The 12,320-nt window shown below is 37.9% G+C and overlaps 2 protein-coding genes and 1 pseudogene across 2 annotated transcripts; 2 read left to right on the top strand and 1 right to left on the bottom strand.

Annotated features, from left to right (window-relative positions):
• Positions 1-6,128: 6,128 nt before the first annotated feature.
• LOC131169908 (U2 spliceosomal RNA) lies at positions 6,129-6,311 on the top strand (annotated as a pseudogene).
• On the bottom strand, positions 6,251-7,146 carry LOC110635439 (ycf20-like protein). Its single transcript, XM_058128771.1, has 2 exons — positions 7,055-7,146; positions 6,251-6,971 (listed from the first exon to the last, which is right to left on the bottom strand). The coding sequence occupies exons 1-2, from the start codon at positions 7,144-7,146 to the stop codon at positions 6,545-6,547; spliced, it is 519 nt and encodes a 172-aa protein (XP_057984754.1). The 3' UTR covers positions 6,251-6,544.
• A 1,718-nt stretch (positions 7,147-8,864) lies between these two features.
• On the top strand, positions 8,865-12,225 carry LOC131169585 (uncharacterized). The gene is made up of 2 exons (XM_058128770.1): positions 8,865-9,191; positions 9,922-12,225. Exon 2 carries the CDS (start codon positions 11,236-11,238, stop codon positions 12,223-12,225), a length of 990 nt encoding a protein of 329 aa, XP_057984753.1. The 5' UTR covers positions 8,865-9,191; positions 9,922-11,235.
• Positions 12,226-12,320: the final 95 nt, after the last annotated feature.

Here is a 12,320-nt window from a genome sequence, read left to right as displayed (position 1 = left end):
ATATTTATAGATTAGCAAGGAGTAGAGAAAGGAAATGTCAAGATCTCAATCAAGTTAGGTGCATTAAGGATAAAGAAGGAAAAGTGTTAGTGAAAGATGAGGACATTAAAGAAAGATGGAGAAATTATTTTAATGATCTCTATAATAATAGTCAAAATGAAAATAGCGTGAATATAGATTATAGAACAATAGAAAAGAATGTAAATTATACTAGAAGGATTAGATCTTAGAAGTAAAGGAAGCACTTAAGAGAATGAAAGTGGGTAAAGCCTGTGGACCCGATGAAATACCAATTGAAGTGTGGAAGTATTTGGGAGATATGGGAGTGGCATGGTTAACTAAACTATTTAATAAGATTCTAAACTCAAAGAAAATGCCTGATGAATGGAAGAAGAGTATTTTAGTACCTATTTTTAAAAATAAGGGAGACATACAGAGTTGCTCAAACTATAGGGGAATTAAACTCATGAGCCATACTATGAAGTTGTGGAGCATCGACTACGTCATGATACTTCTATCTCTCTTAATCAATTTGGTTTTATGCCCGATCGTTCAACTATGGAAGCGATCTTTCTCATTAGAAGCTTGATGGAGAAATATAGAGATGTGAAGTGTAACACCCTCCCTGTTTCGTACATTCTACTATTCCGGTGATCGGTGTCAGTCCGGACAGCTAGAATGTCTGAAAAAATATTTAAACTAAAGTGAGGAACTATAATTAACTCAAATATTAATAAGAAAAATTTAGGAAAAATTTTAGAAATAAAATACAACCAAGTTAAATGAGCCGGTGCCCTAGCGATGGGTAACCTAGTGAGAAGTTGCGATTCTCGCAACTAGGAGCCCTAGACCCGGGGGAAAAATTATAAAATAATTTTTGGGACTCCAGAGAAGGGTCACTGAGGTTCCTATGGCATTAGAATTCCAAGAAAATATTTAGAAAAAATTTTCAATCGGTACAGACAATTTTGGCCCGTTAAGCCAAACGGAGGGCATTTTGGTCATTTCGCCTTCAGAGGTGATTTTTGGCCGACTTGTCCAGTTAAGTAAATAATTATTATGACATAAAATGTGAATAAATATCACTAAAAATTGAATTGAAAATGAGTAAAAAAGAAAAGAAAAAAAATGAATTAAATGAGAATTTATGACATCACATGATGTCATTAGTGTGCCTTCACCCACTCAAGTGTTGACACATGGCATAAATGTGTTTAAAAGAGACAAATGGGCTGAAAATTGAGAGAAAAAAAAATCAGATATCTATTTCTTCTTCTTCCTTGCCGTGAACCATTCTTCCCTAACCTCCATGGACAAGCTTTTTCAAGCTTGATTTTCCCTAGCTTCCACACCCTAAAAGCCCTAGTTGTCTTCACAAAAAATTCACCCCACACCTTGAGGAAGCTTTGGGCAGCAAAATTTTAAAGAAAAATTAAAGTTTTGGTTGGCTTAGATTTGAGCTAAAAGAGGTTAGTGACCAAAACCTTAAATTTCAATTCAATTTCATGTTTAAGCACTATATTGGTGATTAAATGACAAAGAAACTTAATGAAAGACATTGGTATGCCATCCCTTATTTTTGGCAGCCATGGTTAGGGTTTGATGGTGTTGAATTTAATGAAGTTAAAAGGGTATTAGGGCTGCCCACAATATGTATTTGCTAAGTAGATTGATGAAATAAAGTGAAAATGCATGATTTTGAAATTGTTGAGTTAGGGTTTGGGTTGAAGAATGAGATTTGATCTTGTGATGATGGAAGTAGGTTTTAATGGTCAATTAGTGACCATTTGTTTTGGTTTTAACCAGAAATGAAGTGAATTGGGTTGTGGGATTTGAGGTTGGAGTGGCTGCCTTGTGTAACCTGTAGGTTTGGCTATGAGTCCAGCCTGTTTGGACAGCCATAACTTGAATTGTAGAGGTTCAATTGGTGTTTGGCCAATTGGACATGAAACTAGACACATAATGGCACAACTTTGATGAAGAAACCATGCCCAGAAAACCAAACCAACTTGACCAAAAGTTTGCCCTAATCCGGGTGACCTGTAATCTGCCTGGGCAAAATGACCAAATGAACAGTGTTTGGTCATTTGGCCATAACTCAATGTAGAAAGGTCCAATTGACCTAAAATTATACCAGCAACAAGGTGACATATAGACCAACAACTTTCATGAGGAAACCTGACCCAAATTATGACCATAACCTAGTCAAATTGCCAACCAAACTTGAGTCACTAAATCTGGCAGAACCAGTTTTGCCCAGAAATTTGGAATCTGTCCAATCCGGCCAGTTATGGTATTTAGGCCATAACTTGAGCTACAAAACTCCAAATGGAGTGATTCAAAAAAAGAAATTCATCTAGACAAAATAAGGAACAACTTTCATGTTTATCACTTTTCCAAATTTCCACTGCAAATATGACTAATGGAATAGTAAAAACAAAGCATGAAAACTGAAATTTTTATCTAATTATCATTAAGCTTAGAGATGGTATTGGCAACCAATACCAATAAGTTTTAAATGCAAAATGTGGTTTATTGATGATAATTAAACTAATTTACCTATTATCAATGCAAAAGTCAACATTTTGGTTGACTAGTGAAATGAATAGTAGTCATAAAAATTTCAATTTCAAAGAATTACACAAATAAAAAGTGTTAAATGCCCTAGTAGGCCTAATGTGATTGGTTGGATAGTTTGGCATGCCAATAGGGTTCATTAGCGATCTTGCATATGGCTTTATGCCATTCTGTATTTCATGGCTTCCCATGCCATTCTGTAACATAATAGCCTTTGGCTATGATAATGAGTTATTATACTCGGGTTTAATCCTCGATAATTATCACAGCTTATTAGCTGTTCTGTTGCACACCGGGAGATATAATGTGACCGATGGTGTGATAGTCTGAGGTACTTAGTACCCAGTACCAGTTTACCCGTTTATCCAGTCCAGTCAACTAGTATAGGTTACTCGGGCAGTATTAATAAATTTTACCAAACTTTAATCGAATAATATTGCAATAAATATTTGAAATTTAGTCCACTCAAAAATGTAAATATACATTTTGCACACATATCTTATTTTATTTTATTTTATTTTATTTTATATTGTCACCACTAAGCAGAATTGCTTAGCGCATCGCTTTTGCAACGCGCAGGTACTGGAGACATAGCGGGAGAGTCTAGTAGGCCTCATACAGGGTGAGCCTTCATATCTGCACTCAGAGTTCAGAGTCACCTCACATTGCAGTGCATTTGGTAGGACATTAGGCCATTTTGATATTTTGATATGTTGACATTTGGTATTTTGTAACCTTCTGTAATGTATATTATAAGTTCATGTAATTATGTTTTGATGTAAGTATCTATGGAATATGTTCAGTAATAAATTGAGCATTTTTCATTGAGTGGATTGTGTTTTGAATTGAATTAAAATTTTGAGATACTGAAGTGAATTGAGAAATTGTTGAGAATATATTGGAGGTTGATTGAAAATAATGTGATGATATTATTGGGAGTATTTTTAACAGGTTCAGAAGAACTGTTTGTCCAATTTATAGCCGGCACTCTGCCGGATTTTCTATAAAATTTGCGGAAAAATTTAGATTTATCAGAAATTATAAATAAATGAATTAAAAGGGATTAATTGAAATTGAAACATGAATTGGTGTTCCGACACACTGAGTGGTATAACTTGCTCGGCTACACTGTAGACGGGTAAGGGGTGTCACATGAAGAAAGATCTACACATGGTTTTTATTGATTTGGAGAAGGCTTATGATAGTGTTCCAAGAGAGGTCTTATGGAATGTGTTAGAACAAAAGAGGGTATCTATTAGGTACATACAAGTATTGAAAGATATGTATGAAGGAGCAACTACTATTGTGCGCACAGTGGGAGGGGACACAAGAGATTTTCCGATCTCAATTGGATTACACCAAGGATCAGCCATAAGCCCTTACCTTTTTACATTAGTTTTAGATGAACTGACGAAACATATACAAGAGAGTATTCCTTGGTGTATGATATTTGCGGATGATATTGTTCTGATAGATGAGACACGAGAAGGAGTCAATAGGAAGCTAGAACTTTGGAGAAGTACTCTAGAGTCAAAGGGTTTTAAGTTAAGTAGAACGAACACAGAATACATGCATTGCAAGTTTAGTGAAGGCCAAGCTGGTAATAGGGAAGGAGTTAGTTTGAATGGAGTGGTATTGTTCCAAAGTAATCACTTTAAATATCTAGGCTCAGTCCTTCAAGTAGATGGGGGATGTGAGGAGGATGTTAGTCACAGGATTAAAGTCGGATGGTTGAAGTGGAGACGTGCCACGGGAGTTTTATGTGATCGTAAGATTCCCAATAAATTAAAAGGAAAATTTTACCGTACAGCCATACGACCGGCTATGTTATATGGTAGTGAGTGTTGGGCACTGAAAGAGTCGTATGCATCTAAGTTAAGAGTTGCAGAGATGAGAATGTTAAGGTGGATGAGTGGCCATACTAGACTAAATAAAGTCCGTAATGAAAGTATTAGAGAAAAGGTAGGAGTGGTGCCAATTGAAGATAAGTTGAGAGAAGGGAGATTAAGGTGGTTTGGTGATGTGAAGCGTAGACATACGGAGGCTCCAGTTAGACAAGTAGAGCACATTAGGTTAGAGGATAGAAAGAAAAAAAGGGGTAGACCTAAATTGACTTGGAGGAGAGTAGTACAACATGACTTAGAAGTATTACACATTTCTGAGGATTTAACCCAAAATCGTTCAGAGTGGAAAAAGCGGATCCATATAGCCGACCCCAAATTTTTGGGATAAAGGCTTAGTTGAGTTGAGTTGAGTATATATTTTATATATTAATTATTAATGAAAATATATTTATACTTATTATTGATGATGCCCTTATCGTTTATTATAATTTATTTAATCCTTATAATTTTATTTTAATTGATTTATCTGATTTCTATTTGAATTTAAATTTAAAATTTCATAATTTTTAAGACTATTGTAATCACTAAGTTATAAATTAAAATTTATTATATAGCGAAGGATTATTAATATTAAATAATTTTATTTGTTTTATTTACACAATTATTTTTTCTTTATAAGAGGAGATATTTTTTAAGGTAGTAGCGCATTAAGGAAAAAAAAAAATCTAGAGACTAATTTCAAACAACCAGTAATACAGACATTTATTTCATTATATAATTTTTCCTAATGCCAAAATGACAACAAAAGTCTGGATATAACCGAAGAGACTACGCCAAAAAGATCGCACAGGGTCCATACTATAGACCATAAATTTTTTTTTTAATTTAATTTATTTTTTTTCTTGAATATTGTGATGAAATAAATTTTTTGATATTTTTAAAGAAATTAATCAATCAAACTAAATTATGATTTGGATTAAATCGCGATTTTAATCTGGTTCAATCTAAGATTTAAAAAGAAGGGATTGAAATTCAGTCTTCAAATGGATTTCAATTCGATTCAAGTCTATAAATCATTAACGAATTCTGATCTTAAAATTTAACTGACAGTCAGATTTCAAATCTGACCGAACGGTGAGAAAAGTGATATAGGTGGAAAAACGAAGGCAGCAGATGACCACCATCAAATAAATAGCAATAAATGAAGAGATTAAAAATTAGATTCAGAGATTTAGTTGACAATAAACGAGCAGGCCATGGACGTATTAGTTAGACAAATTACCTGGTTAGTCCTTCATTTTATTTATTATTTTTTTTTCCAACCAATGAAATCAAATCACATGCATGCATAAAGTTGTATATATATATAAACTTAGATAACATAAATACTTACTTAAACAAGTTAAAAATTTTAGTAGTTTTTATTTTAATTTTATTTGATAATTAATATTCATCGGTTCTTAAAAATTTTAATTAGACAAAATTTTTAATTTTAAATAAAAAGTAGTAGTTATTAAATTGATTTATAAAATTTAACACTTTAATTATTTTCAACACATGGTAACAACAAAACAAAGTCTAGAAGTGTGAAATGAAATCCTCTTTAAAAATGACTAATTGGAGACTTTCAAATCCCACATCGAAACAAAATGATGAGGAGCACACAGACGGTGATTATAAATAAGGAAAATGAAGGATGGGTAAAGCATATCTTTCTCGGCCTTTTGGCAAAGATCTAGTGTAGTATCTGTTCTAATCAGTTTAATATCTGATATTAAATTAATATATAATATTAAATTAAATTAATTTTCTAAGGTTGTAGTTGTGGATCAACATAAATGCCGGTTCAAAACATCTTATATATCTGTTGAATGTCTGAATCCAACCAACTACATAAAGTGGAATCTGTGTCTGCGTGCACACCGTGCAATGAACGCTAACAGCAACAGAGGCAATGAATCAATCAAATGTCAGAGGTAATAACATTAGAAGCATGATTATTGATATTTGATCAATTTAACTATGTAAAACCGACTCGTAAAACTGAAATACCAGCATCCTATAAAATGAAAACCGAACTGAACCTAAAGAAAACCCAGATGTTGGATGCAATGAGGAAGAGTTCAACTACCTAATTTAAAGGCATCCACAAAGAGTCCTAAGCACACTCCTGCTTTCCAATAGTTCACCAACACCACAAAAGACTGCAACCTTCCAGCGGATAAAGAAGAGGGCTTTCTGCACATTAACATACCAATCCCTTCTGTGGCGGCAACCACAACACCTGCAAGCAATACATCCCAGTCACCTGTCTGTCCAATAATTGTAGCAAGTGCATTTGCAGTGTAGAAACCCAATAGAAGGAGAAATATCTTCATGGGGAAGTTCTTTCTTGCCGAATTCAGCTTCTGTAGTGGCGGACTGTCACCATCAAAATTCTCTTCTCCACTATTTCCAGATAACCCCCTATGTCCAAGGCAAATGGTCTTCTCAATTGAAACCTGTTTCAGAGCGGTAGAATCAGTGGCATGATGCAAATTTGCATGATTTCACAAGGATGCTAAACGAAACATCTTATAACAGGTTTGCAACTCTGGATGAACTCAAAGTAGATGCCCTTGGACAATGTGTACCTCTTTCTGAGAAGAGGAGCAGACTTTATGCCAACCTTTGATTTATGTACGCTAAAATTGGGCTCATTGCTCCAGTTCTGCATTGCACACATTGTGAGAGTTGTACATTGTAACACCCCAAAATTTTAAATTTTATGAGCATTTTTGGTATTTTAATTTTATTTAAATTTTAGGAATTTTTTTGAGATTTTTCGGATTTTAAAAATTGGGTTCGATTTTCCGAAAATATAAACTTTAATGAATTTTAAAAATTAATTTAAAGACCACGTGGCAAAACTAAAAATATATTTGGAGTCTACGTATTTTTCTGAATTTTCTGGAATTTTTTCGGAATTTTTGGACCTCGTTTTCGGTCCCGAGGCAGAGTAAAAAAATTCAAAATTTTGCATTTCGAATCGAACCGGTCGAATCGAACCGGACCGGATCGGACCGGTCGAATCGGACCGGTGTTCTTCCCTTTTTTTTCCTCCCGCGCACGACGTTTCCTCTCCCTTTTCTCTCTCCTCCCCTCCGGCCACCGCCTCCTGCGTCCCCACCTCGCGGTCGCCTCCCGGTATCCCGGTAGGCCGGCCCCAAGCGGAAAGCAGCGCGAACGCCCCTCCCCTGCGCGCGCGGCGTTTCGGCTTCTCCGGCCAAAATCCGGCCGATCCGGCCACCAATTGGACCGGGTCTTGTGTCAAAAATCATCTACTCGGCGAGAGCTTTCCATAGACACCAAGAACGCCGAAATCCATCGAGCGGTTTGTCCAATTTTTGCTCGGGAAGTTTTTAGCCCATTTCGACTTTTGGGCTAGATTTCTCAAAAACCGTGAATCCCACGAGAAAACCGAGGCTACCAGCACGCTCCACTCGTCGAGAGCTTCGCAACGACATAAATTTCGAATTTTTTCGACACCGTTTTTCGGTGGGTCCCACGGAACTTCGCAGTATTTTTCCGAGCATTAAATGAGCTTAGAAAATTCTGAAAAATTTATGTGCTAACTCCCGTGTTATGGGCTTCGTGTAGGTATCCTCAATTCGCGGAAATTCGACAGTTGACCAGGTATGTGAGTTTCCGGCCAGACAGACCCATTACCGGAAAAGTCTCTGAATTGGACCGAGGCTTTGGCTACCCCCCCATTGTCAGACGTCCTGAGTGCGTCCCAGAAGTCGGAATCGGCAAAGGTAAACCCGAACCTTGCTTTTTCGTAATTTTCTAGTGCTTAAATAGGATTAAAAATCCATAAAATATTCATGGTAGCTTAGAAAATTACGATTCTTTTTGCAATAGCTTAGTAATATTGCTAAGGACCGCGGGGCAAAGTTTTATAATTTTTAGAGCTTGTTTGGGCAGTTTTTGCAAAAATGATCAATAATAAGGACTAATTGAAATTTTGCGTATTGTGATAGATGACTGATTTGATGGGCCCAGGAGGGGCTGTGTGATATGATTGAACTGTGGATATATGGATTGTGAATATAGAAGTGTGTTTTGAACCATTTTGCAGGTTGGGTAGGTCCTAGGTATAGGGGAGACTCTGTAACAACCCAGAAAATAAAAAAAAAAAAAATCAAAATCAAAATCAAAAACGGGAGGAGGAAGCCCCCCCCCCCCCCCCCAATTTTCTTCTCTCCCTTTCCTTCCCTCTCTTCTTCTTCTTCCTTTCTCCGGTGACCGGCCGGCGACCCTCCGGCGACCACCAGGACCACCAGAAACGGCAGCAAGAGAGGGAGAGGAGAGAGAAAACGCGCGCGATGGGCGGCTTTCCGGCGATTCGGCTTCATCCGACGTCCGATCGAGGCGATTCAGTTTGCGTTGGATATGTTGTTCCGAGAGCTTTCTTTTGATACCAATTTTGAAGCAAATGGAGGTCGGATGAGTGAGATATGGAGGAGAGAAGTTTCGGGTTTTTCAAGCTTTTTCGTCAGATCTACGACGATCCAACCGTTGGATCGACGATCCGAGACCACATATGGACTGAGGAAGAGGAGAGGAACATGGTGGTATGATCAGACCCGGCAAATGTCGCCGGCGACCGGCGGCCGGCCACCGTGCGTGGTGGTGCCGGCGGTGGCTTCGGTGAGCTATGGAGATGGTTCAACATCCAGAGGCTTCCTCATAAATTTTTGGAATTTTTGAGACACAGATAAACTTCGGGTAAGACAATTTTCATTATTTCTCATGCATGGAGCATAAATACGGTGTTTCTTAAACAGAAAAATCTGAGAAAAATTCTAAGAAAAATATATGATGAAAGTAAAATTATTTGGAGATATTCTATGGTGTTTGTTGAATTTTTGAGTGATTGTAGAATATTTTTGAAAAATATAGATAGATTTTAGTTAGATTTTAGCATATGGGCATATAAGATTATTTGAAATTAAGATAATTAAATTTTATATAATTGGTTGAAGCTTGAGGATGGAAGTTTAAATATGTAAATATTTAATTGGGTTGGATTAAGAATACGTTAGATGTTGGAAACTTATGGAATCGAGTAAAATTCTTGAATAAAATAATCATGGGTGATTAGAAAATTATAATTCCTTTTGCAATAGCCTTATAATATTATTAAAGACCGCGGGGCAAAATTTTAAAATTTTTAGAGCTTGTTTGAGTGGGTTTTTGAAAAATATCAATTATAGGGACTAAAACGTAATTTTTAAGATTTTGAGTATAGTCTGATTTGGAGGGGCCATGTGATATTAATGAGATGTGATTGTGGAAATTGAGAATTTAGAAGTGTTATTTGAGCCTCTTTGCAGGTTGGGTAGGTCCCAGGTATAGGGGAAACTCTGCCGGATTTTCGGCATGAATTAGGCTGTCTATTGCCTCTTTAGAGTTTTATTTTGAGTTAGTACTAATAAATTTATAATTTAATTATTAGGTGATCGAGATCAACTATTTTCCTGCATCCAGCAGCCACAATAGTCGATGGTGTACTGTGAGTAAAATATTAATTTTAATTGTAATTTCGATATTATTATATATTCAAGCATGCCCATGCATCACTTATATGCATATATTTATGTAGTTAAACTCTAGGCACGATTTATGTTGCATTCATAACTGTTGATGTGCCATGGATGTTGTTGTGGTAATTTGGAGCAGTGTGCGTGCGTTGGCGTGTGTGTGATGTGGTGTGGACTATGGATAGGACGGGGTAGTCGCGACTTGAGTAATTCGCTGGGACCCGATCCTTCGAGGGGTAGTCACGGCTTGAGTAATTCGCTGGGACCCTCGATTTGGTTATTAAGTGGAAGTCCGAGCTGAGTAATTCGCTGGCACCAGGTTGGATTTAAGAGAGCTGTATAGGGGATCAGCTCCCATATGTTATGATTGATACTACAGGGTGTGTGAGTGCTCCAAATTACCTTTTTGATGTTATGATGTGAAAATGTTGTTGATGTTGCATTTCACTCTACAGGGTGCATTAGTTCTAGATAGTTATAGAGATTATGGTTAAAATTGATATTTTACTCTATGAGTCGAATGCTCACTCCTGTTCAAAAATTTTTACAGGCCACAGGAGGATATTTTTTGAGGTTAACCTGCTTTCTCCCTCGCAGGTCAATTATTACTGTTTGTATAAACTTGTTAAATCTTAGAATTTCCGCATGTGTTAGAAATGTTTATTTGATTTGGGTCTGTAAACTAAATTATTATTTTGGGACCTGTAAACTTAATATGCTATGCATGTTTGATGGATTGGATGAGGGAGCTGAGCTCCCATTTATTATTATGTTGATGAGTATGTGGAGGGTGAGCTGAGCTCCCCAATTGACTATATATTGTGTTTACAGGTCGGGTGAGTCAAAAACTCCCCGTTGGTAAGTCCATTTTATGGCCGGACTCTGTCCGTTTGTTTTCTTGAAATTGGGCCCAAATGGGCCTTAGAGTTGGGTTAATGAACAGTTAGGCTTACTACGGGCCTCGGGGGCTTTAGGCTGGCCCAGGTCCTAGTGCCGGTCCGGCCCATAGGTTGGGTCGTGACAGATGTGGTATCAGAGCTTAGGCTCCAGATTCCTAGGGAATGTTGTCTAAAGTGTTGGGAAGAGTCTACTAGGAGTCACATGAGGAAATATAGGGTCCACATTCGTCTTGCATTGTCATCTTTGCTTCTAGTTTCTGCTCCATATGTTATGTATAAATATGAGTCTATAGAGCTGTGTAATGAGCAGTTTTGAATTTTTGTGGGCTAATGTTGCTAAATTTCAGGAAAATGCGTAGAAGCAGGAGAGCTGCCACTGCACCAGAACCAGATGTGCCCGACGAGGTGTCGGCACAGGATGAGGCGCCTGCCCCGAGGAGGCGGGGTAGGAGGCCTAGAGCTGCTCAAGTAGAGGAGCAGCCACCCCCAGTACAGGATCAGTCCTTTATGGCACAGGGTCCCATGGACCCCATGGCAGCTACTCTAGCTGGTCTGCAGAAAACCATCGACATGATGGCGCAGTATATGGTCCACCCTCCACAGCAGCAGCAGTCCACCGCATCAAGAGGGGAACCTTACAAACAGATCATAAATTTCAAGAAGTTGGTGCCTGGTACTTATGATGTGTCAGACGATGCATATCGGTTTTTGGATTCCTGCAGACAGGCAGGAACAGAATTACAGTTGACTGATAGAAGACTGATAGAGTGTATGCAACATGTCATGGGGCCTATGCCTAGACAATGGATGAATGACTATGTGTTACCCCGGATGGAGGGCTTGACATGGGCTCAGTTTGTGGAACTTTTTATCAATCGGTTTGTGCCAGAAAGCTTCAGAGATCAGAAGCAGTGGGCCTTTGAGGCCTTAAGACAGAATGGTAGGTCTGTAGATGAATATGCTACAGAATTTCTGGAATTGAGCAGATATGCCCCTACAGCAGTATCTACAGAGACTATGAAGGTGAAAAGATTCCTAAAGGGGCTTGACAGGAGGTATGCAAACCTGGCCATGATGTCTGGTCAGTCTTTTGATGTGGTGGTTGATCGAGCCAGACAGATTGAGATTAGCTATGCTGTGGATGACAGCGGAAGAGCAAAGAAAAACAGAGCAGAGGGTTCTTCAGGTGTTCCCCAAATGGGTACTCCGGATAGTAGTGGCCAGAGTAATTACAGAGGAAAGGGTAGGAGCAAGAGAAGTGGTTTTAGACACAGACCACGAGGATCTGCACTGTGCGGATCCGGCGGTGGTCACGATTAGCCTGGTGCAGTTCAGGATCCTCCTTGGCACCTTGTGCACAGTGTGGAAGAGGACATTCAGGACCTTGTTTGATGGGATCAGGAGTATGCTTCAGA

This window comes from Hevea brasiliensis, chromosome 10 (genome assembly GCF_030052815.1).
Source record: "Hevea brasiliensis isolate MT/VB/25A 57/8 chromosome 10, ASM3005281v1, whole genome shotgun sequence".
Lineage (NCBI taxonomy): Eukaryota > Viridiplantae > Streptophyta > Magnoliopsida > Malpighiales > Euphorbiaceae > Hevea > Hevea brasiliensis.
This window is presented reverse-complemented; position numbering and strand designations above follow the sequence as displayed.

What these genes read in the sequence shown, in the direction of transcription:
- LOC110635439 (XM_058128771.1), bottom strand. Translation starts at nt 7,146, where the DNA reads ATGTGTGCAATGCAGAACTGGAGCAATGAGCCCAATTTTAGCGTACAT. An exon ending in GCTCCTCTTCTCAGAAAGAG is followed by an intron (nt 6,972 to 7,054) that starts GTACACATTGTC and finishes AGCATCCTTGTG; the next exon opens with AAATCATGCAAATTTGCATC.
- LOC131169585 (XM_058128770.1), top strand. Translation starts at nt 11,236, where the DNA reads ATGTTGCTAAATTTCAGGAAAATGCGTAGAAGCAGGAGAGCTGCCACT.